Raw genomic sequence first — 26,119 nt, forward strand, 5'->3', positions numbered from 1 at the left:
CTGCAAATACTTGTGTATTTCTGGTCATGGGTCATCAAGCCTTTCATGTAGCTAGCACAGATAACATGCTATGTCACATCATGTTTTAAAAACAACGTGAATAGATCTTTCTACTCATGGAATTGTGGGGACAGTTCAGATCTCTAGGAAAAAAAAAAACCAAAAAAAAACCAACCTACAGCTTGATAAAGAACTCTTTTTTTGCTAAACTCACTGGGAGGATCTCTGGGTTTTAGACACCAAAGAATCCAAGATAGAGTAGTATTCACATTTTCTCTCTACATTCAGGATTTTGTTTATGAATATTCTTGGGACACTCACCAAAAGGGGGGTTATTTTTGCTAAGCTTGAACTTTGCTTGAAAAGCAATGAGGAAGACACAATGGGTTTACTAGCCAGGGTGGCTTACTGGGATCACGAGCTCAGGAGAGATTACCAGCAGCCTCTGCTTGTATGCAGCAAAGACTGTCTCTTGATGTGCATCTGCTCTACAGAAAACACATCATCACAAAGCATACAGCAATCCCCTTAGACAGCAGAGGCCCATTCATAGAGTATTCGGAAGTTTCGTCTCTTCCAGGAAGATGGAAGGGACACTGGAACAAAAAGGACCAGCTACCATCATTTGGAAGAGGGCGACGTTGTCTGTTCTGGGCAAGTTACAAAACTAGATCTGCAGGCTATGCTGAAGGAGTAAGTGCCAGCAAAGAAATTGCCAAAAAAAAAAAAAAAAGACCAGACTACAGCTACTGCCAAGAACTGTTTACTGTGGCACACATGCAGGCAGGCTGCAGCTTAGAGAAGGAGAGAAGTTTAAATTCAAGGCTCTCAGTATCTGTTGCTCCTGTGGACTTTGTAAGTGCTTGGTGGACAACCTCCTTGCTAGCAGAGACCTTCTACAAATGAGAAGGTCGATGTTCTGACATACTAGAGAGGTTATATCACACTTTCTTCCAGTCTCCTAAGTGTGGGCATTCCTTTACCAAAAGATTCTCAGCTTCCCAGGCAACAAGCTGATAGAGTTGTCAAATCCAGATTTTTTAAAAAAATAAATTATAACCTTTCTTGGTGGTATAACAGAACATGCTATTTGCTTAGATGGTGGATTTGGGATAAGCACATTGTTCCCTCTGGTTTTATGAAAAGAGAAGGAGGTTTTGTCAGGAGACAGAAGCAAGCCTAAATTACCTAACTTAGGCAATAACTAAGTTAACTAAATTAACTGCAGATAAGTGTAGTTGTTTTACACATTGTCAACCATAGCAAATGATAATGTGTCCACAGACTTACTATTCTACAAAACTAGGTCCACTGGAAAATGGATGGTAACTCAAAAGTGCCCCCACACTACTTCATGTATAACAATTTTATAGGGTCATATACGATACCCCCACTATATCTTAGAACTTGCAATGATACAGCTACAGGCTGGTGTGGTTTACAGATACAAAAAAATAATACAAGTTATCAATTTCCTTCCAATATATGAAAAGTCATAGTGGTGAGTTAAGAGCTGGTCTACTCAGGAAAGATTTTTTTTCAAAAGAGGTTTGTTTGGGCTTCAAGATATTTGAATTTTTGTTTCGCTGTAGTTAGGCAAAGACCTAAACAGAAAAAAATCACATCCATGCAGTTATAGTGTACATGCCACTTAAGAGTAAAAGTGTATCTCAGTTAGCCACAGGGCTCAGCACCCTGTTCACCTGGTAGACTGCATACTCATCAGAATCTATCACAAGCCAAAATGCATGTCAGACTATCACAGCTTTTTTTTTTTTTGCACTTACACCACAGTACAATTGGCTTTGTTTTTTACTACTACTGTTATTGAGGAGCACAGTGCACTTCCATTTTCAGACAGTTTCTAAGAACTGTTAAATATCTGGGAAAAAAACGTTACTTCAGCTGTACTAGCAACTAGTCAGCCCAAAAGCACCAGAGCACAGATCTTCAACACTCACAACTTCATAAGGATTAGTGCATTTTTTTATACCACGGTAATGTTTTCCTGCATGTCAGTTTGTAGGTGTAAAATATGATTATCACAATAGTACACATTCATACTTGTCTTTTGGCCCTGATGAGAGATTTGCAATGTTTTCATAAAACTGACAGCTTCATATGAGGAGCTATTGAGAGTAACCTCAGGGCTGTCATTACTGCTCCAAATCAAGTCTCAGTCCACTGCCATGTTTTTACAAATAAAGTTTTGGGAAACAACAGGTTTCTCCCACCTTTTGTGCAAAATAAAGAGGAACTGTCTTAGGATGCTGATTCCAGGCCTTTTCTGCTCATCAAGATGGCATACCAAACTGGGTATCGTAAGAAATTTGCTAACATTTGTATGCAAAGGCTTGGAAAAGGTCTGGTGCCAGAGTTTTTAGGGAAAAAGTTCATTGTTGTTTTATGCAATAAAACAAGTGGATTTAAAATGGTGTTGTAGCACTAAGTGCAACCCTGTAAGAATGCATCTTTGTTTCACCAGTTATTCAGAACCTTTTCTAGACATTTAAATGTCTTCAGCTGAGGCAGAACGATCAGTGAACATTTGGAAGACAGCAAGGAAAGCAGAGGTGTTTAATCATAGGTTAGAGCCTGCTCTAGGCAGGGGCTGGCAAGCTTCCAAGAATGGTGCACCAGACAGTCCCTCTTCCTTCCTCAAATGTAGAAGATCAAGCATGAAATGTTTTTTATAAGCCAAGATGTTGCTAATTGCTTGCTAGCAGTATCCTACCTCAAGCAAAGCAGAGGCTTCCAGCTTTTATCAAGTCCAATCTGCCTCTGTGCTACTCAAGTATGACCGTATTCCACCCCCATCCCCATTCCAGAGGGTGCTCACCCTGACATAATATCTGTCTCAGGAGTTTGCTGAATTTTGCCCAATATCTGAGAGAATAGATGGAAGCAGAAAATGAAAACTTTGTAATATTCCGAACAGCTAATCTCTCCATATATCTGTCAGATCCGGCGAACTGTGTTCAGAGAAATGTGGTACTCATGTTTTACAAGCACAGGTGCAGAAGAAATTCTATAGTAGTGCAACGAAATGAATACAATGTGTTATATACAGTTTGTGTACTTTAATTTTATTACAAATGGCTACTAATAGGGAGACCTACACTTTAATAATTCTTTCCAGTTAAGTCCAGTCTATAACTGACTACTTTTGTACATGATGGTGCAAACAGAGAAATAACTGGGACTGAGAACTAATGTAAAGGCTGGACACATGTTTATAAGGGGTTCAGAAACGTGCAAGTCAGACCATGTGCGCTTCCCTTGGGGTGGAACATCTGAACGAACTGCCTGTTGCTTACAGTTGAAAGAACGAAAGGCTACAGGACTGGATTGCTTTAGGATGTTAGAGGTGAGAAAAGTGCAACAAAGTTTTTCAGCACGTTTATCAGCTTTTGTACCGTGTCCAATGTTCTCTTCATTTACATCCCTTTCTCTTTGCAACTTCATTTGATCCCTTGACCATTTCTCAGCATGTCATACACGCCTTTGCTCTTGAGCTTGTCTTGCAACACGAACTCTTCCTTTCTTTGGACACTTTGCCTGCAGCTGGCATCCCTTCACAAAGCTAAAGATGAAGAAGGATGTTTGCCTTCTCTTTCCTCAGGTTTACCAAAGAATTAGTAACATCCCTTCCTCTGTGGGCTGTGCCATGCAAGATGCTAGGAGAACAGAGAAATGAAAGGAGTAGTTATTAAACTAATAACAGTGTTAATAAAGCACTAGTTTTTCATATTTTCAATCCCACTGCCCAACTCTAAACAACTTCATTCATTTACTCTCAGTCAAAATAATCTGAAATGTCAGACTTTTTGATTCCAGTTGGGCTGCTGCCCCATATTGTAGCAATACCCTTTAACAAAACCATGTCTAAATACATGACTTTATAGAAAAGGCCAGCATTTTTTTTTCAACTCTTAAAGAACAAATAATCAGATAAATTAATATTTTCACAGTTGTCTTGAAAAAGCAGAGAAGTATTATTAAAGAAAAGCAAAAGGATAACTGGAGAAACATACAGACAGTGCTATATGCTCAAACAAGAGTGTCTGAGCTGCTTCTGAATAGGAAACAGTACCAGCACAGATGTTTGGGGAAAACTGCACAACTTTGTAACATACATACTACTTATTAACACCAGCTCATAATCATAAAACATTTTAAAAATAAACAGACCTCTGAAGGTATGCTGCATGCCTTTTTGTTCATTTACTTAACAATGAAGTATACAGCAAGGGAAACAAGCAAAAAGGTAGAAAGCTAGAAACCTTTTACAGCTCCTGCAACCACAACTATTTATGGATGCAACATTTAGAAAGAACTCTTTAACCTCAACTGGCAAGTATATTTAACTTCACATGTATAAAAATAACATTATAAACCTTAAGGCACTAACCAGCTCTTGTCTCATAGCTTTTCCTTTCAGTATTCATTTCACAAAACTAAGATTGCCTGAAGTACTACTGTGTGTATCAATTAATATAATTCATCCTGTTGTGTCTTCATGAACTGGTAACAAGTCATGATTGTGAGGGCAGAGGCAACTGGAAAGTAGGAAAATTTAATACATAAAACATATTATGATCAGGGATATAGTGCCTTTTAGCCTTCATAGGTATTTAACACATTTGTTATGAACAAGCTTCCTCGCAGACTAATAATTCTGGCTTGGTTTTAATTTCAACTCTATCCAGAGTCTGCTTAGCTTACAAGGCTACAGCAGCAGGCTTGTCCACAATCTGCGGCACTAACATCTACAGTATATGAAGGCAATATCCCTTACCTGTAAGGTGCACTTCAAAAACTTGGCTTATACTACACAAATTAAAACTGGTAAGAATATTGTCTCTCTTTGTACTTACCAGATGAGGTTCCCTCTGCAGCACTGTCAATCTGTTTCCTGGGCGTATCATATTTGATCTTTCATAAATAGTCTTGGCTGTTCAGGGAATTTTTCTTCCAATCAAAGTCCACAGGTGCCAGTGTAGCTTCCATTTGTGTTTCTGCTTTAGTCTGGGCACAATGCTCAGTATTCCAAGACAGCCTCTGCCAAATTCAGTTCATCTCCACACAGTGTGCGTATGTCCTAGGAGCATTTTCCTGAAGGCTTTTGTCATTGGTGTTTTAACAAATTTTTATCAGGATACTTGACTTTGATGCACATCCTTGAACTATTCTTTCCTGGAGATGTATTCAGCTATCTAGTGTTGGTTGTCTGATCTCTTAGTGAGTACGAACATAATCTAAACATGATCCATTATCTCTTCACAGAGGAAGATCCAGAATCTTTGTTGGAAATACAGGGGATGAAGCCCACGATCAATTTTTAAGAAGTCTTACAGTCTTAAGAAGTCTTAAGAAGTCTTACAAAAGCTGGATTGGCAACAGGTGTTCTTGGTATATCCCAATATCTAAATAGGAGGAAGAGAGCTCTTCCGGAGGACACTAAAGCCATGTGTAAAGTGAAAAAGCTTCTAAAGCAGTATTATGAGCCTGGAATTGCCATCTATTCACACCAATCTCATAGTGTGAATAAACTTATTCTGTATGGCTTACTCTGAGAAAGAAGTATGTCACTTCAACGCAAATACATCATAGCTTGATAACACAACTAAAATAATTTGTGATGAGATAGCTGTGGTTTGCTTTGACTTTAAGTATAAAATCTTTCCAGTTTAGACCAGGTCTGAACTACCATAAAGAAGAAATCAGTTTAACAGGTAATGCCCCAATTCTAGAGACACTTATGTGCATGCTTAACTTAGATACATTATTAATGTGTACCATTCATGTGAATGGAAACATTCACTTCTTTGAATTTAAGCACATGTGGATATATTTTCATGACAAGCCAGATTACAAAAACGTAGAGAGGGTTGCAAAGCAGTACTTTGAGTGTTTCTAAGCATACAGTACTGAAATATTATGTTATTAAACAGCAGGAATAAGGTCATACCCAACAGAATCTGAGGGGGGCACTGAAGGGTACGATCCAGATGCTGGGGTGGTCTCTCCTAAGGAGGCCTCCTCCTGCGGTATGGGGTGATGTTCAAAGAACTTGGAGACAAACAGCAAACTGTGAGGCAAGAACAAAACAAAAACAACCTAACTCGTGCAAAACCCAGAAGTTTCACAACACTCAGATAAAAAAAAAAAAAAAACACATACAAGCCCAGCACTGATTAATTTGTAAGTTTTAAAATAAAGCCTATGCTAATACATTAACCTGTAAGATTTGTTACAAGTATTATTTACTTGAGAAGGGATCAAAAGATCATGCCTTAAACATACCTTTGCAGAAGATAACCCTTTAATCTTTTACTTGAAATTTTAAACATTTGGTTCCTCAAGAATACACAACTATTACCTATACATTGAATACAGGAACTTATTTGAATGTTTGCACTAACATAAGGCCAAAATCAAATGACAAATGGATAAAAGTTATCCAAAAGCCTTGAGCACATCCTCTAAAGGTGCCCAAGGCAACTGCTACAAATACCACTGTCAGCAGGAGTTAAATTTATTCTTGAGGGAAAAACTAGCATTTTAAGTGATTCGTTATATAAAAGCCTGCTTGAGAGACTTAATAGTCTCTGTTGAAACTGCTCTGTAGAGAGTTTCATTAAACCCACTACAGATTCTTAACCTACAGAAGCTTACACAAATCAACAGTTAAATTCAAGAACAGATGAATATTTGAGGCATGTTCTTTTATGTTTCTTATTCATTAGTGGATTTGTTTTCAAAACCAACTGCAGTTTGACCATATTAAACTAGCGTCTCAACATTTTTTCAGGTTGAAGAGAGATCTGCATCTAAACATTTAAACAAGGCCCTAGCCATCACATAATGAAGAACCAGTTTTGATTAAGAATTACATCTGTGAACAATGACAACTCTGTCTCATGCAGTCAAGTGCTCAGCCACCCTATTCATGCTACAAAGAAAGCATTTCATAGTCCAGCAAAAAATAAAAAAATATGAACGGGTTGTCTGAACCCGCACAGACAGAATATGAATTAAGCAGTCTCAGAAAAACAGTTGAGCTCCTATATTTTTTTCAGGCACCCTCTCTGACTACCTGAACTGAAGATTTAACATAAGAAATCACTGACAGATGTAAGCTTAATAAAAGGCTCAACTTTAAAACAAACTGTGATTACTTACTCAAGTTGGTCATAGTTAACACACATCAGTGGCACTTCTGTACTACAGCGCTGGTGAAATTTATAGCCACATGTCTGACATCGGAATCCCTGGAAAAGCAGCTTTCGACAAAAGTCGCAGAATGCTAATGTGAAGAATGTTTTTCGTACCTAAGTTGTAAAAAATAATTATAATTAAAGTCATTCTGTAAGCCTCAGATAGGCTATTTGCTTTCACCTCCCACAAATACACTTATAAGACTTCTTTTGATGCTGGAGCTACGATTTTATATATTGAACCGATTCATTAAAAATGTCTTTTTTGAAATACCCTTCATGCATTACAATTATCTTTCAACTACTTATTTGAATTAGTACTTCATTAGCAACAAAAAAACAGCAGCAAATTTGAAGCAAAACAGCACATTATGCTAGAGACAAATATTAAGAACGTAGTTTGGATGCGACCTGTGACAACAAAAACTGCTGAAAGATCACCTCATCTCATTTTTCCAAGAGCCAAATGACATTTCTATCCAACACTCACAGGACTGGAAATACACAATTGGCATGTATCTATGGCTCCTTATTGAAAATAATTTAAAATTGCAGGAGGGTGAACATATAGTATGCCCACATGATAGAGGAAAAATCTTCAGTTTCATTTTCAAACTTAGCAATACTTGGCATAAAAAGAATACATATTCTAGTTGCATTACTACATGCAATAATCAACATTTTAGAAGGATACACAAAAACGTTAAGCCTATTATAACTCCATCTAACTAGCCACAGCCAAAGTAACTCATTTGAGTAAAACAGTGTAAAAAGCTTGCAAATAGAGTTTTGCTTATTCAATGATTTATTTATTTAAATAAAAGGTGTTTCTTCTCAATGTGACAAACGTTATTTCCAGGATTTTGTGTGGAACTGGAACAGGGTAGATGAATTCTGTTTAGCAGCTTCCATGTACTTTGTGCCTTATCAGGTCAAAACATATTTGTGCACTAGCATCACTGATGATGTCAGCACTGCTCTGGGAATAGTTAGTTCATTAGTTAATTGCTGCTGCAGAGCCAGCAGGGAGGCCCAGAATACATTTTATAGATACAGCAATACAAAAATAGTAGATTATTATTACAGCTCTGCAATGCAGTGCTGATTTAAAACCACTACATTTATAGATTTTAGAGGGTATATTCCATCCAAATGTGAAAAACTTAAGGGGGATCAAGTATCCTTTAGCATCATTTATTTAAACAGCAATTAAATATAATTAATCTAAGCTATTGTGATTAAAAATGTCTTTTCCAACCCCCACCACATCCCACAGATACAAAATATTATTCAAAGTCATTTATTCAAATTTGAAAGCACAATGTCGACTTAACCCTACTCAGCACTTCATAAAAAAATGGTACATACAAAATTGTGTGTCGTGAGTGGCACATTCTCCAAGACTTCCACGTGCAACTCCTCTCCCGTGAGCCAGGAAATGTCAGTGTCCCAGCCAATTGGCTTCTTCTCTCTGAAGTGTAAATAAGCCTCTCATTAACACCAGCACACAAGCCCTTGCATGTCTCCTGCTGAAGATGTGAGATCAGGTATCTCTCTGCACTATGGAAGCTTGCTACCCAGCCTCTGACTTCAGGAAGCTTCAAAGGCAAGACACTAAGCTCAGCACACACCGAGGACAGCACTTCTTCCCTGGACAAAGGGCATGAAAGAAATGCACTTCTTTCCCAACCAGCTTCAATAGTGGCCAACTCCTTGATTCCAGGGAGACACATATACTTTTCTGATCAAAAAAAGTCAAAACTACCTGTTCCATAAAAGTTACAAAGAGACTGCTAATTTTGTGCAGTAAGATAATTTACCATTTTTTTTTAGGGTCGGAAACTCAATGTAAATTTTTTCACAGGAACTCTATATTCAGAGAAGACTGCATATAACTGGGTCAAATAAAACCAAAAAGTCAAAAGAAACCTATTTAATACTTGCTTAGTTACCACAAATTTGAGTAGAGTTTTGACAGCTTATAAGGACATACTATTCTGGAAAATTATTTAATCACTACAAGAACAAGTATAATACAGGAGTTTGCCATTCTTTTTAGACATTTTTTAGACATGTCCACAAGGCACAAATTGTCTTAGTGTAAAGTATCAGATCATTCTAAACTCTGAAAACAGTTTCCATAATGTCAGATAGAATTGGCCATGCTGGGTAACCCCAAGAAGAAATTCAAAGAGTAAAAATCACCACGCAAACCATACCCATCTTGTATTCTGTAAACAGCACAGCATTCTGGAATAAGACCCCGCATCATCAGAGCTTTCTTTAGGCTGTCTCGGACTGTCACCCCACATCTTGCTGGAACCTAGATGTCAAATATAAAAGAAAGGGATTAAAACAAGTTCCAATTCATCTCCTCAGGCTGATGCAAACATTTTGACCCTTAAGTGCTAAAACCTCCTTTTGTGACTCTACAGAATGCTCAGTAAGAATTTCTCAATTCTTTTTTTGTTCTGTAAAAAAAGAAAAAGTGAATAGTATATAAGCAATCTAGCTCAGCTAGAAATGAGAACGAGCTCTAATTTCTACTAATACTTTGAATGAAATCTTGACAAAACTCTGAGAGGTGACCTTCCAACTCTCCTCACCTTGAAGAAAGTGGAGACATAGCACACAGATAACTAATAACTATGTATATCTATAAAAAATTCAGGCCGGGCTGTAAGATTTAAGTAGGGCAACATGCCAACTAAAATTAAAGTAGAAAAACTAACAGCTTGGACCACCCTCGAAAAAAATCATGACAAAATGTAAACATTTCATTTTTTAAAATAGAAAATAAGCATGAAAACAAGATCAAGCAATCACCTGGGTTAGGTAGACCATTTCTGACTAAGCTATATTTGCAACTCCACAGATATTTCCCATTTAAAAAACGTATTCCTCTCTTATGTTTCACTGTTTCAAACTACCTGACAGGACTGGATGGAGATGCACACTAAAGCTAACCAAACAAAGAACAGGAAACTATGCAATGTAAAGATATTTTTCTTGCTTCTACTCTACTCCTAGCTGCAGTTATCTCTTACAGGAATAGGTACATCATCTCTAAGCATACCTGTGATTTAACGATATAGAATCAAACTATAAAAAACAGAACCATACATAATCTGGTGATATAGTTGAGTATTACCCATTATTTTTAGAGCTATATACTGAAGATATGTAACACTTCAATTGGTATATGCACTAGGATGTTTCCTACACTCATGCAGAGCACCTCATCCCAAGCACAACAAACCTGCATCAAAGGAATACCCACAGACCTGACTAACCAAAAAAGCCTGTCTGAACACCTGAGACTCAATTATAGTTTATGAGAAGCCTAAGCCAGAGCCCTCAGTAACCAAAAGAAGGCTCTTAATCAGCTTCAGCTGACTTTGGATCAGAGCCTAGTTTTTGCTCCTTGCACTTAAATTTCCATGGGTATTTAGGTGCCCTATGTCCTACTTAAGGTTGACAGTGAAAAGTAGCAGCCTATTTCGAGTAGCTTTGTGAATACCATTTGAGGTTATGCTATATATATATTGCATTTCTAGAATTCAGGCATATGCTTTCTCAGAACAGACACATTAAAGGAATATTTTGCTTCACAAGCTTCCTCCCATTAATACGAGAACACTCCTTACAGGGTGTTTGTGCATTCCATCTGATCAACATGTAAACTTTTAAAAGAGAACTTCTATGAATTCCTTGGAAAAACCATCCTTTAACATACCGCTTTAAGATCTTCACATTCAACCTCAACTGACTGTGCTTTACGCATATGATTAATAAAAAGATGTATTATGAAGTAACCTAAGTAACTTCTTCCCATCCTCAAAGTTAACGCTGTGGCTTTCAATCACTTGTAGAAGTAGGTCACTCCTCCAGCATAAAACATCCTTAGCTGTTACTAAGCCCCGGTGTAACAGGGAGCCAGGGAGCACCTATTCCTGTTAATATTGTCAACCAATTTTCCATTATAAGCAACAGAGGACTGGGTTTTACATCTCTACCAACCTAACCGTTCACACTCAAGTTGTTTATAACATAATTCTCCCTGCCTCCAACACACATATTTACAAATACAGAATAAATATTTTTCACTAAAATCTCTAAGGATTTGAGATGTGTACTCCAGCCTCCCACATGACAGGGCCAACCGTGAACCATCTCTAAAAAATGAGTGTTCCGCAGCTCAAGGCTATTTTCCCTATTTTTCCCATCACGTGCTGGATCGAGGTAGAAGCCCCACAGAAACTTCAGGTCTAACTTTCCAGCAACAAACACTTCACCACCAATACCCATAAGTGGTGGAAGATGAAATTCTGAGGGTGACAGACCAACTAGGGGAAAAAGGGGACTGAATATATGCAGCGAAATGGCTGATCATGAAAGAGAAATGGAAGATGGAAGCAGGACAAAGTTAAATTGGCCAGGAAAAGTGTGTGTACACCAGGAGATGGGATTGCCATCAGTGGGTTGGTGGGAAAAAAACAAATAGGATGGAGGAAAGGCTGACTGAGCAGCTAAATGAAGCAGAGGGCAGGAAACAAAGATGAGATGAACTACCAAGTACGGGAGAACTGGCTGAAACAGATGGGGAAACACTGGGAGCACTACAGGAAAAGCATTTTCATGCTGTGATCAAGAGAAAAGACAGCTCAGTTCGGATAAGGAGCACCAAGTGGAAAAAGGACTGCCTAAGAGAGGTATTAGAATTGAGCGTAGAGATGGGGGAAACATTCCAGCTGAGGCAGAAAGCCTCAAGGCAATATTAGAAAAAAACAGGGTAGTAAAATCTAGACTGGGTACGGAAGTGGAGCAGGACAAGGAGGAAAAGCCAAGCAATGGAAAGGTGAGTTACGTTTAAAGAAGAGATGAAGAGAAAATAGGAAGGAGTCTTCTGCTCTTTGGGAACATTTTCTTCCTCTGGCACTGTTCTTACATCAAGGACAACAGCATGCTTCAGCACCTTAGGAAGCAAAGGACTGCACTGGGAACCTAAAGGTTCCACTTCTATCAATAAATTACACTAATGCCACTTTAGGTGACTTTTTAAAATATAATTTATTTAATTCAGTTGAAAACAAGATCTTTCAGTTGAAAAGAAGATCTATGAAGTTACAGACTTACTTTTAAGACATCACTAAGGACAGAAAGGCAAACTCTCAAAATTTAAGAGCTATCAGAACAAAGGTTGCCTATGGCCAAAATAAGTGTATTAGGATTATCAAAAATGTGCACTGAGTAACTCCCTTACTTATCTTTCAATGTTCCTCAAAAATACTGCCCCTAGTTCCTTTCATTAACTTCTGAACCATATTTATGCAACTTGTAATCAGAAACATGGCCAGAACATTTGTTCTCTTCACTGCCATTTGCAACAAGCTCCAGCTAACAAACAGTGAAGTGTTTTGATTCCTCTTAAACCCATCAGGATCCTGAATCAGCATAACATTTAGAACATTCTCTAACAGAACTCACAAGCAAAGAAACAGAAGGCTGAAGAACTAGAATAAATTCCTCTGGTATTGATTAATCACTTTCCCAGATTGGTACAGTGCGGTCCATCACCATCTGTGCTTGGAGCCCTTCAGCCCCCTCCTTCAGTCCATACCAGAGCTGCTTGTAAAGTAGAAATCTCTCCTGCAAAGAAATCACATCTAAGCCTCTCTTTCTCCCCATCCTCTTCTCAAACCCAAACTGTGGCAAAGGTGAAGAAAAATCTCACTCCAAGAAAGTGATTCGGAGAGTGACTCAATTTTAAGAAACCAGCAAAAAAGATTTCTTTGGCTGATGGATGGGCTCGCCAAAGGGGTTGTCTGGAAGTGGCTTCTTAGCTGCCCCACAGACAGGGGGAGGCTTGCCCCATGCCAACAGAAACCAAAGTGGTTTCATCAGTTCTGTCAATAGATTTGACAGGCTTCCCACAGAGCGCTTTAACCAAATCACACCCACATTTTTTGACCGAGATGGTTCCCCATAGAGTTTTTGATCTGCTCCAATATATATATTCCCTTATTACTGTAATCCAGTAAATCAAGCATTGTACTTTATTGCATCAACAAATGTTCAATATTATGTCCATCCATTATATTTTTATCCCTTCATTTTGTAACTAGGAGAACCTGAACATTTCACAGTAGTTACCACTTACAAAAATTCACACTACTAACTAGGGGATCTGCTTCCAAATTCTAACTGCTGAGGGTTTCCTAAGTTACTCACATGCCTAGTACTTGTAAATCAGAAAAGGTTTAGTTTTTTAGAAAAATTTGAATAGTTGATCCAGCAAACAACTTTCAAAAAAAAAAAAACAAAACAGAAGAGCATGGGCTATACAAAACTAAGAAATGGCACAGCAGCTGCTCATGTAGACTGCAAGATGTGTTAAGCAGATAGCTTAATAATATAGCAGATAGTAACCTACTTGTGCATCTTGTATCAGGCGAGTAGTGATTCAGGAAGACACCAAAATACATGCTCGACTTTGCAAATGTGAAATCCCAAGGAAATGAATCAAAATTATTCCGGTGCCTCCAAAAATTCTCAAGTCAGTCTTACCATCTAGACAGTCTAAAGAAAACTATAGCACCATTTCCTTGTTTCTTTTACTCACATGAACTATTTCTACGGATAGAAAAGTATGTAAATACTCATAGAATAGTTTGGGTTGGAAGGGACCTTAAAGCCCATCCAATCCCACCCCCCTGCCAAGGGCAGGGACACCTCCCACCAGGCCAGGTTGCCCAAAGCCCCATCCAGCCTGGCCCTGAGCACCTCCAGAACATTTCCCCCTCGTCCCACTGCTACACTCTATGACCAGGAGTCCCTCCCCAGCTTTCCTGTAGCCCCCTTTAGGTACTAGAAGGCCACTGTAAGGTCTCCCTGGAGCCTTCTCTTCTCCAGGCTGGACAACCCCAACTCCCTTAGCCTGTCTTTGTAGGCAAGGTGCTCCAGCCCCTGATCATCTTTGTGGCCCTCCTCTGAGCTTGTTCTTCCATGTTCTTCTTGTGCTGGGGGCCCCAGAGCTGATACATGTTTAAGACTGCAGCCACAAGCATTTAAGCAATGCCTAATTTATTTCTGTAAAACGGGTCATTCCCGATTCAGTAAGAAAGTCAGGCCTGCATCCTGAAATAACTCTTACATCACTTTTCTAACATCAGAGCACAAACTCATGGCAAAATCTCAGTAAGTTAAATATGCTTCCTTACACTAGTGCACTTTCCAATGTTTTATAGCAATAAAGAGACTGATGAGGCTGACAAGCACTTCAAAAATCAATGTAAAGGTGTTCTCTGAAGTGGGGAAACTGGACAGCTCTGAATATCTAGCATTACAATTCTCATAACTAGTTAGCCAATTCATTTTTCCCCCCTCAGCCTAGCTCACTCTTGTCAAGAGTTAAGTATTAATATACCTTAGAGCTTCAGAAAAAAATCTCAACAATCAGAGCACTGGGCATAATAGCTAGAATATTTCATACATGGTTTTGAAATATTACTTCAAAGTACTTGTTTACTTACTTCACCTTGAAAAATCATGCTTTATCTTCCTTGGTGCCCATCTACATGACTAAAAATGCCAACCATGTGTTTACAGAATTCAACTGTGTTGGGGGAGAAATAAACCAAACTATTTTCCTGTCAAATAAATAAAAATCCAAGCTTGAGATCGCCATTTATTTTCTCATCTTACATATGATGATACTGAACATGACATCTATAAAATGAAAAATACGGCTTTCAGGCAGCTGTTCCAGATTTCACAGCATGATGCTCTGACCAACTTCTATAGGAAAAAGCAGTTTATATTCTTAAATACATTAAGTAGATAAGACAAATGGGAGACAACTGCATTGCACTGAACGTTGTTTCCAAGGCAAATTAAACAGAACTTACCCGTTTTACAAAGCTGTTACCATTCCATCAAATGCATCCCATTTAACTTGGAGACATCTGTTACCAGCACCCGCATTGCTAATGCCATTAAAAAGTACTCGTTTGTAGAACACAGTGGACTGATACATATCACAGAAATATTTGAACAGGAGTACACTGTCCCTAAACCACACTGGATCAAACCTAGTATGTTTACTCAACAGCAGCCTTCAACAATCAGTTGTTCAAGCTTTTCAAGGGTAGATCCCAAATTGTGTTTAGAGGAATAGTTGCTATAAGAACATAGCAGATTCATAGCAGACAGCTGGATCACCATCTTAAAAGCTAGGGCTGGATGCCAACGCCAGACGTTGTGAAGGCTGACAGTGACCCACTAATAAAAAAAAGTTCGGAAAACAGGGTTTAGACTTCAGACAAGAGAAATGCTCATCTAGAAAAATATCCATAGCTGCAGCATGAGAATCAAAATCATAGAACTTGAGGTTTCTGTTGATGAAGTGATGACAAAATCAGCTCAAAAACAAAATTTCTAATGCATCTCTGTTTAAGTTACAAAATAGTTTAATTAAAACTTTCTAATAGGTCAGGTCCCGAGTCCACTTGGCATAATACCCTGTCTCAAACAATCACACTATAAATACTTTAAAGATAACAGCAAGAAATTGTACCAAGAAAGGCTTAGAATTCACACCCTTTTCTAAAAGGATTGTAAGTGATCCTAAAAACAAGTACATTCATATCAAAGTAGTATACGCTTTCTCTAGAAATATTAAAGCTTTGGTTGATTAGTTTGCTTAGATGACATGAAAGGCCATGTATCTAAGCATGACTTACCAGACACGGAACTGAAATATTTGTCATTATTTTCAGATTTGTGATCTTCATTCTGTTTCACCAAGTCCCTGCCTACTACTTTATAAGCTGAGATAAACATTATAAACAGTATTTTCTGTATCATTGATTTACTTTGTACAGACAGACTTCCCATCTCTTAAAGTATGAAATCTTAATTCCATAACTGGCCTTTCATTCAACAGTCACTGCACTCGCTAAGCGATCCGTACTTGAGGAACCCCCTTAAAAAGCCATGATCAATGATGTATAAGGCACTTCAGATGACAAGCCATCGATTTTATAATGGCAAGCTTTCCATATAATTTGTCTTTGCAATCTAAGTCTGCTTGTCAATAAAATTGAAGAGGATTAAATTATTCACCTCCTAACACATACTACTTTGAATTTATCCAACAGTTTATTTTAGTTGGTGGGTTAACCCCAACAGGCAGCCAAGTAACACAGCTGCTTGCTCACCCATCCCAGGCAGGATGGGGGAACAGAATTGGAAGGGTAAAAGCAAGAAAACTCATGGGTGAATATAAAGATGGTTTAAATAAAGTGAAGGAAAAAAGAAACAAACTTTCTCCCCAGATGATACAGAAGCAATCACCCACCACAAGCAGATCGATACCCAGTCAGTCCCTGAGCAACAGCCACTTTGGAAAAATTCCTCCCAGTTCCATTGCAGAGCATGTTATATGGCATGGAACATCTCTTCAGTCAATTTGAGTCAGCTGTCCCAGCCGTGTCCTCTTCCAGGTTCTTGCCCACCCCCAGCCTACTCGCTATGGGGGCAGAGCAGGAAACAGGGAAGGTGGCCTGAGCACTGTGCAAGCACTGCTCAGCAACAGCTGAAGCATCCACATGTTCCCAGTGTTGTTCTGGCCACCAGCATCAAGCACAGCACCATGCAGACTTATGAAGAATATTAACTCCATCCCAGCTAGAACAAGTGAAGTCTGCTATTGTACCTTGCTTCACTGCACATCTTGAAGGTGCATCCTTCAGGCTTTCTTAGATATGAAGGACTCATTCACACTGGCTGGGAAGTTCATTTCATTGTACAACTTCTCTTTTGCAATAAAACCTTGTTTGCTTATTAACACTCTAAAGGAGAAGTCTTCCATGGTTAAATTTCTTCCCAATGAAAATTGGCTATTTATTCTCTCATCTGATTTTGCCTTTCAGCAATAGGATAGGTACGACAGTACTCCTCTCTGGCAACACAACAATTAAAGAGGAAAAAAAACCCAACACAATAAAGTCTACTTGGAAGTCAGTGATCCATTCTCCCAGTTTCTTCATATAATGCATAAAACCCAAAGTGTTCAGATACATTCAGAAAGCACTCATCTGGCACAGGCTACATAAGCTCAATTTTTGGAGCATTTGATATGGCATGGGAATTTGTAATTGTTTTTGATTAGAAGAACCTAATCACATTAAACCAGGTGTGTAATTAAAAGGAAGAAACTAGTTACTCAGCTGCCAGAACATCCCCTCTCTGAATTTTCCTTATACTTGACAGGTGAAACTGGTAGGACAGCTTGAATGCCTCTAGAAACCCAGTGCTTACAACTCTGCAAGCTTGAGGCACAAACTCATACCATGAACTGCAGAAAGTAAGATGAAAATCTTAAATCAAAAGAAATGCACTGAACAGCAGATTTACAAACATAACATTTTAAGGAATCCAGTCGTGCATGCATGATGAATTAATTTATGCTAAGAATTTAAGTAGGGTAAAAATATCTGATTCTTCAGTCTTCATGACTGCAGAGGAGACCACATGATTGCTTTTCTAATTAAAAGGAAGATGTGCTAATTAACAAAGGTGTGACAGGAGTAGGAAACCTGAATTGTCCCCATGCCCAGCATACAGAAGCTAAGCAGAATTGTGAAAGTATTAAAAATACAAATTTCCTCTTTAAAAAATACTGTCTCACATTTACATTTTAAGAACTCTCATCAACTTCTAAATACATATATATTTGTGAGCCTTATATAAAGCATGCCTGCACATAATAAAGTGAAATGAATTTTACCAGCCCAAATTTACACTGAGTTTTTACACCATCTCTAATTACTGTTGAACAACAACAAAAAACATTATTCTATAGTTGAACATAACAGAAAAGGAAATTTCTTTGGACTGAAGTAATAAGGTTTAGAAACTGCCATGGCACGTTTTTAGACCTTTAAGAACAAATAAATAAATAATAAAAATTAATAAATAATAATAATAAAAAAAAAAACACCACACACTGATCTGATTCTATCCAGAACGGGCAGGCAGCTTCTTTCTGGAAGCAGCAGCAGCATCTGCTGCTCTTTCTTTCCGTAGTTTCACTGTCACTACTCAGACCACTCCAGGCAGAAATGAAATTCAGAACAATCAAACCCACTCCTTGCTCACACTCACAGGAAAAGGGCAGGCACTAGAGAAAAGGCCAGCTCTAAACTCAGAGCCAAGCAACAGAGCTTCCTCACCACACTTGGGAGAACCTGACCAAGAAGGCTGTAGGACACGAAGCAGACATCTCCTCTGGGAGCTAGAAGGGTGCAGCAGGCAGCAACAGGCCACATACAGGTTAAGAGCAAGAACCATCATGACCTGATGCCTTTCAACCGCCCATCATTTCTCACACCTAAATACCTTTTTTTCCTGACTTTCTGCAGTCCAGCATACTGGCATTCAGGACTGCTCCTTTACTTTCAGACTGTGTCTTTGCACACCAGAAATACTTCGCTGGAAGAGACCTTTTGGGTAATCAGGATCTGTCAGGAGTGCCAAGATACAAGCCAGTTCAATCTTTTGACTGAACATACAACCAAACAAGTGTTTGATTAAACATACAAGCTTTTTCATAAAGTACTTGCATTTGAAGTCCCTCCAACCATGTTCCCTTCTTCCCTACTGGATTTCACTACGTTGCCAGACACCACCGAATATTGCTCCTGACTGCAGTTATGACTAGTTTTAGCCATTTGTTGTAGCAGGGCCTTGTATTAACCAACTCTTCTCAGAAGCTTTTATCTCCTTCAGCATGAATGACAAAAGCTAGAGAGCTAGTGTTCAGCATGTTCAAAGACCAAGACTACATAGGGTTGTTCACACAATGTACAATCATGCCCACAGAATTCCTTACCATAAGACAAACTTCTAGTATCCACAGCAAGGGTTTAATGGAGACTGGGCTGAAGGTTAGGGCGTAGAAAACACAAACTCAAAATTCCTGAGCGACTGATAGTTCAAAATCAAAAGGACACTGGAAGCATATTAAACATGCCTGCCCTGATCTTGTATTCTTCCATAGGCATCCACCTATGACCACCGGAAGAGGAATCTGTGCTGGACAGACCTGAGGTCTGCCCCATGGTTCTTACAGTTCCTACATATTCCAAAAGACACTCTGTAATGATGTATCCTGTTAGACTGAAGGAGCCACAAGGAAGTAACAAAGAGCAATGTGTAGGCCAGAGAAAACAAGAATTGTCCACATGTCCGTTCTTCCTTGTAGAACAATGCAAAATTAAATATACAGCTAGGTCCTAGCCCAACCTGCGTTTTCTTCCTCCAGAGCCCTTTACAGCATACTTTCTGCCCCAGCCAGCAATACGACATACTTGCCAAGCTCACGTCTGCACAGCCATAATACTGACTACATGCCATAAGCCTGACATACAAGCTAAGCCAAACTTGAGAACCACAGATCCTTCTTCCAGATTTGCTACTGCCCCGAATATTGCAGTAGGTCCTCTATGGCCCTTCACAGAAACACACTTTGGTCATCCCTTCAGGACTGCCAAGCACTCCAGATACATCCAGGAACTGTTGAGTCCATTCAAGGTCTCAGAACACGTTCCTGCAAGCCAGAACTGATGGGCCACAGAAAACCTATCTGGAGTCTTATTAATACCTTAAAAGTCTACAGTAACCAAGCAATCCACTAAGTGAAATTCCTAAGTAATTTTAGCTTTATATTGTCAGCTTTTACAGAAGGCAGCAAAACTTGCAACAGCCCTAGCAACTGGGAACTGGGATTTTGTCCGTATCCCAGGCTTATCAGCTTACAATTGGCAGTCCCAAAGACATACAAAAGATACATTACCCATGTGCTCAAAAAAAAAACAACCAACCAAAAAACCCTGAGGTCAAGGTCAGCATTCTTACCTCCTTCTCCCCCACAACAGCTCTCCCCTAATTTGCAGCTTTGTTTCTATGCACCTAATACTCATTTAGATTCCTGACCCAAATAAACTCATTTTCCCTAAATTCTCCCATCCATAGTTTGGGTAAGCCTGAAATTTGTTCTACAAAATGACTGACGATATCAGGTAATACTCGTACCATCTTGCACTGGTATTATTTCAAAATCCTTCTCTCTGGCTTAGAAAACAAAACAAGAAACCCAGAGACTTATCCTGGTCACACCCATGCAGAACACTTCTCCAGAAAACATTTAACATGCAAGTTAAACCACGCCACTGAGAACAGAGGAAGCATGCATATTTCTTTGAGGGACTTGAATTCAGACATTTCTCTCTCTACATTATAGGGGATGGACATTTCTTTTCCCCAGAGAACAGCAAACAATCTGTTGACTTTTCTGGGAGGTTGTTCAGAGAAGAAAACTTCATCTCCTCCCAAGATGACTGCACAGGAAAACAATCGTATTTCTGACTCTTGCGTATGCGTTGATTCCCCTCCAACTAATCAACCCAGCTACTTGGTTTTACTTTCAAAGAAGTTCTAATTCTGCTGTGTTTCCAGCTGAATCAAGATGCTAACTTGATCTGCTAATTAATCAGCAGCAGTAGGCTCCACCACTTCCTGGCTAGGCTTTCAATGAAGCACCTTCAAGGCTTTCCTACATTACAAAAACCTTTCTGTCAAACGCCCTGATTTATCATGACACAAAGAAACGTTATGTCAGATGCACGACCTACTTACACTGGTCAACATGGTCTTGTTTCTCTGTATGCCATCGTTTTTCTCTTGTTATGGTTTTGGCTGGAATAGAGTTAATTTTCTTCATAGAGGCTCATAAGATGCTGCATTTTAGATTTTGATGGAGATAGTGTTGAAAACACACCTATGTTTCAGCAGTTGCAAAGCAGTTCTCACACGGAGCCGAGGACTCATCAGCTCCTCGTGCTGCCCCACCAGTGAGGAGGCTGGGGGTGCACCAGGAGCTGGGAGGGGACAGAGCCAGGACAGCTGGCCCTGGCTGGACAGAGGGATATCCCATGCCATGCAGCGTCATGCTCAGCAATAAAAGCTGGGGTAAAGAGGGAGGAAGAGGGGATGTTTGGGGTGACAGTGTTTGTCTTCCCAAGAAACCGTCATGCGTGCTGAGGCCTGCTTTCCTGGCAGTGGCTGAACTCCTGCCTGCCAATGGGAAGCAGTGACTGAACTCCTTGGTTTGCTTTGCTTGTGCATGCGGCTTCTGCTTTACCTAGCAAACTGTCCTTATCTCAGCCCATGAGTTCTTGCACCTTTCCAGTTCTCTCCCCCATCCCACCTAGGGAGAGCGAGCAGCTGCGTGGTGCTCAGCTGCCTGCCAGCGTTAAACCACAACACCTCTCATTACACTTCTAGTTGGAGCCAAGTGAAACAGATATATTGACTTGATCCTCCACATAAACAGTACTACTAATAAACAAAAAACAGAAACATTTTAAGTATCGAGGCAGTTGCTGCTCAGAAATGTAAGCAGCTCTCCCCACTATTTCCTGCATTTCTAGCAGCTCCAAACGAACAGCAGAAGGCTGCTGCAGTAGTTGGGACTGTTTCAGAACATGATCAAAGATGAATAACAAAGTTGGCTCTCCATTACCAACAAGTCAGGTTTTATAAAGTCAGTTTAAGCAGCATCATCGTACTCCCTGGTAAAAGAAAACAAGCCTCTCTTGTATCTGACAAAAATCTCTCAACTCCTGAAGTGGGTCCCCAATCCTACAATTAGGTATGTGATCAGTGGTAGAGTCTGAAAATGTTATTGTGATATTAAAAGAAGATTTCCTTCAGAAGTGGATATCGGCTGAAGGCAATTCATGTGGGGGGAAGCCCACGGCAACTCTGAACCCCCTCTCTCCCCCCTACACCCACTTGGTTGTAAGACATTTCATACTTTCATACTTTGCTAACCATATGGAATTGGGGTGGGGGCACACTAACAGAAAATGGCCAGGGGGGTTTTAGGCCAGTAGTCTATCATCCAACTACCTGCAGTTCAAACTGCACTGCCAATTGCAATTGCTTCTGAACCGGGTTTGCTTAGGGAATTTCCTGAGTTTCCAGCAGACTAAGGGTAGGATCAACGTAGTTGCCCCATTTCATTATTTACTAAGAGTTGTTGTACAAGATATTCCTAACTTTCTCAGTAACGTAAGCACTGTTTCAAGTTTCAGATACAGGAACTTCAACTCCAAGGCCAATAACCCCCAACACTCAGAGTTCCTTTAAGCACCAATTCCCAGCCCTTAAACAGATAACTACATCTTTTATTTAAAAGTTTAACTTAGTAATGTAACTAGATCCAAGGAGTGTGTAAAACTGGATGGTAGTCATTTCTCTATCTGAAACAAAGCTGAATCATTAATTTGCGGTATTTGCTGATCAGACCCGAGCATATATCTCCAACAGCGTATTTAGAATAACAATTTCAAGCAAAAATGAGTTGCTCCAAGCAGAACGGGAGCTGTCCTCCCCCCTTGCTTAACAGCATATGAAGCAGGATTAAACCTCTCCACTGCAAATACCTGGCAGGAAACAACACAGCCCAAACTCTGTTCTACCACCCAAGGAGGACTTACTGAGGCTGCTCCAAAAAGACAAAGCCTGGTTACATTTCTCAGGTCTGGCCACTTTCTGCTAACAGTGCCCTACAAGCATCTGCAGAATTCTGTCTGCTCATTCCTCTATGCTTCTGCACTTGTCTGTTTCTGTGTGCACGCACACCTGCAGACATACTTACAACAGATTTGCACCTAAGGAGACTTGCACTTTATGATTTACCTGTCTCTTCCTCTTTGGTCAGTACAGCCTTTTTTTTTTTTTTTTAATCCTACCACAGCATAAGACTAAAGATTTTCCGGAAGTTCTGCGCTTAGTGTCTCACATTTAGCACGCTGAAACCAAGCTGCAGGCATACACTGGGAAGGCAAAGGGTGATTAGACTCCAGTAGAGAGCAGGAGATAAGAGCAAGAGACTATCCCTGAGTATACACCCAACTTAAACCTCATTTGCCTCCCATAACCAGGAAAAGCATCTAGATTCAGTGTCGGAAGAACTCCTTTTCCCCTGCTGTCAAGCACTGCCCATTACTACCAAATTCTGGTCAGAACTCCTTCAAATGACAGCACATTCAGTTACCTCTTAGTCTAGCCACTGGACAAGTGATCAAGTTCGAGAACACCAGCTTGTCTGTGACAGTGATTAAGTCCGCGAGCTCCTAATGAACATGACTAATACAGCAGAATCACAACATCCACCAAAAACTTAAAGCTTAGAGATAAAAATGAGAAGAAATAATAGTTTGGGGAGGCAGAGTCTCACACATCTTAGAGCATACCAAGCTAATCCATCACTGTTACTTAAGCCAATGCATCTTCAAGATCTTAAGGCAGCCCGTTTTACTTTGATTAGAGTGGGGTAGCAACACCCACAAAACCTTATCTCAGATGAGGCAAGACTGTTCTGTACTGGCCCCAAATTACCTCTTGTATCACACAGTTCACACTGAAATTCAGTTACTACTTCTTCTTAAACTGTAATCAGATTTACATACGCAAAAATAACTTTTCTTTTAGGTGTCCTGGTTGCACAACCAAGTAAAGTCAAACATTTTCTCTGGTGATCCTACTTGTAGCCTAACTTAAACCTGGTGAAGCACACATTTATAAACATCAAAACAATCATGCTTGCCTTCAAGTTTGCTGTAGTGTATTGCATAATCATAAGCTCTTCTTTATACAAAATGATTCTTTTAAATGCAAAACAGAGGTCAGGCTTGCTAAAAGCCTTAAAAACCACCTCTAATAAAAAGATTGAAGAGGAAGTTAGGAGGGGAGGGAAAGGAGCAGCAGAAGCATATTGCAGTGAGTAGGAAAAGTAAGGGTGGAAACATACTATATGGCTCAGAAAAGAGGAAGAGAACATGGAGAAACAAGAAATGCACAGAACAATGCAGGAAGTGATATACTGTGACCTACTACAGGAAAGAAAGAGAAACAGCTTATGGACAGCTTGATCACAGGATCACAGCTGCAATAGCTACACAAACTGGGACAGAACACATGAAGAAGAAAGCAGGATGCCTCTCTGAAATCCAGTACTCTTCTTTCCAAATTTCAAATGTAAGCAGCACTAGGTGCCAAGCCATACCTCACAGGCAGGCAACAAAACTACCTTGCTTAACACTATGCACCTGCACGGTGCTACAAAGAGGTTGCAGTTTCCATTAAAACATCACTCTCCAGGTTGAAAATCAAAGCCTACTTTCACTCTTCAGCAACATTCTGAACTATTAAGCTATAATAATAATAATAATAAAAAAAAATCAGATCCCTTTAACCTGTTGTTCCCACCATAAGTTTTACGATCTCTCTTATTTCATGGGATGGAGGGAAGTCAAGTGGCAGGAGAAGGGAGAGGACATGCTTCCCATATCCAGTACTATTCAGTTTGTGCTTTCTCCTCTTTGCTAGTAACACAAATTCCCCAGGTTGTCACAGTTCAGTGACAGCCAATACCTGACTGACTGCTACGAAAAGCACTGGTTTCACACAGACACTGGCTGTGCTATCCATTTGATTCCCACTTCCACTGAGAACACAGCTCCCCTTTCAAGTGAGAAGACTTCCAAAAGAAAAACAAAAAAAAAGCCTAGCAATTACTGACAAGCCAGTCACCTATCAGTTTATTATTCAGTGTATTATTCAAAAGCACGTATTGAGGCTCTTCAGTAGACAGCTTGTAACAAAAAAACCAACAAACATTCCTCTAAAGTACAGCTAGATAGCCTGCAAAAAGTGAACTCTTCTTCCATGATCCCAGGAATCACAATAACATTGTCAAAACCGATAAACACCAGGTTTTGAGCAGTTTGCAGGCAATGCTATGCAGCAATACTTGCAGGCTCCTGTTAATAGAAGCAGCGTCCCTCCCCTAGTCAGTTCTATATACAGCACCCGATAGCATCAGGGTCCCAACACGAAGCACTCACCACAGCGAATGGGGAGGTAAGCAACAACAAAAAAAACAAGCGATTCTGCACAGCTCTCCTTAGCTGCAGGAGCTTGGTGCTTGCTGTAGAGCATTCACTGCTGTTAGTAACTTCAACAAGATGGAAAACATTTATTTTCCCCAATCTTGCCCTGTTAAACTAATCAATAATTTTACATAGTACAAGAAATAGGTTTTTCTGCCCCCTCTTACCCATCGTAAAACAGCACAGTACACTATGTATCTAAAATAGCTGATTTTAGGAAAATTTTGAGTTATTTGTATTCTTAGAGAACTCCTAGAAGTGTTGTCTGCTATAGCAGTAATACAGAACACATACTAGTGTTAATGCTGTAGAAAATATCCAACACATCAAAAGGACAGAGTTTTGCAGAGCACAAACAGATTTGCCACCTCTAACTTTCACATGGGTTATTTTTTCAGGTCCTAAATTAACTTTTGGATGAAGGCAAACAAAAATACAGGAAATACTGAGGTTCTAAGTATGTGCAAAGAAATTGACTTACCACAGTCCTTTGCTTGTTGGGCAGGAAGACTCTAACAATAGGCTTCTGTGGAGACTTAGGGTTATTCCGTGACATATCAGTAGGGTTTTGATAAACTGAAAGGGATGAAGTTGCTACTGAGAGGCTAGAGGAGGAAGATGATGCAACTGTGTCTGTTGAAGCTGAACTGGAGACAGAGAAATCAGTTCCATTCCCCATGGATTCCAATAACTGCTGTTCTCTCTGCTGTAGAGCATCTAGTTTGCTGGTGTACTCTTCATAGGCCTGTGAAGGAAGAACAGCTATTTTAATGATGTAGTAGCCTCAGACATAAACAGTCTAAATTCAGAATGAACATGAAACAAAGAGCATTCTGAACTAGTTCAAATTTCCCAGGAAAATGTACAAAATAATCTGGT

The 26,119-nt window shown here is 39.6% G+C and overlaps 1 protein-coding gene and 1 long non-coding RNA gene across 3 annotated transcripts in view; both read right to left on the minus strand.

Moving 5' to 3' along the window:
• The window catches only part of BRAF (B-Raf proto-oncogene, serine/threonine kinase), an 84,513-nt gene that overhangs the window by 34,090 nt on the left and 24,304 nt on the right, over nucleotides 1-26,119 (minus strand). For both annotated transcript variants that reach the window (XM_035342781.1, XM_035342790.1), the window contains exons 3-7: nucleotides 25,722-25,985; nucleotides 9,440-9,543; nucleotides 8,589-8,691; nucleotides 7,186-7,334; nucleotides 5,972-6,091 (exon numbers count right to left, since the gene is read on the minus strand). In XM_035342781.1, coding sequence (XP_035198672.1) covers nucleotides 5,972-6,091; nucleotides 7,186-7,334; nucleotides 8,589-8,691; nucleotides 9,440-9,543; nucleotides 25,722-25,985 — 740 coding nt within the window. The remainder of the gene's footprint in view (nucleotides 1-5,971; nucleotides 6,092-7,185; nucleotides 7,335-8,588; nucleotides 8,692-9,439; nucleotides 9,544-25,721; nucleotides 25,986-26,119) is intronic.
• LOC118176083 lies at nucleotides 1,809-5,799 on the minus strand. Its single transcript, XR_004755268.1, has 2 exons — nucleotides 4,878-5,799; nucleotides 1,809-3,677 (listed from the first exon to the last, which is right to left on the minus strand). It is a non-coding gene; the product is annotated as an uncharacterized LOC118176083 (long non-coding RNA).

The sequence above is a fragment of the Oxyura jamaicensis genome, chromosome 1, assembly GCF_011077185.1.
Source record: "Oxyura jamaicensis isolate SHBP4307 breed ruddy duck chromosome 1, BPBGC_Ojam_1.0, whole genome shotgun sequence".
Classification (NCBI taxonomy): domain Eukaryota; kingdom Metazoa; phylum Chordata; class Aves; order Anseriformes; family Anatidae; genus Oxyura; species Oxyura jamaicensis.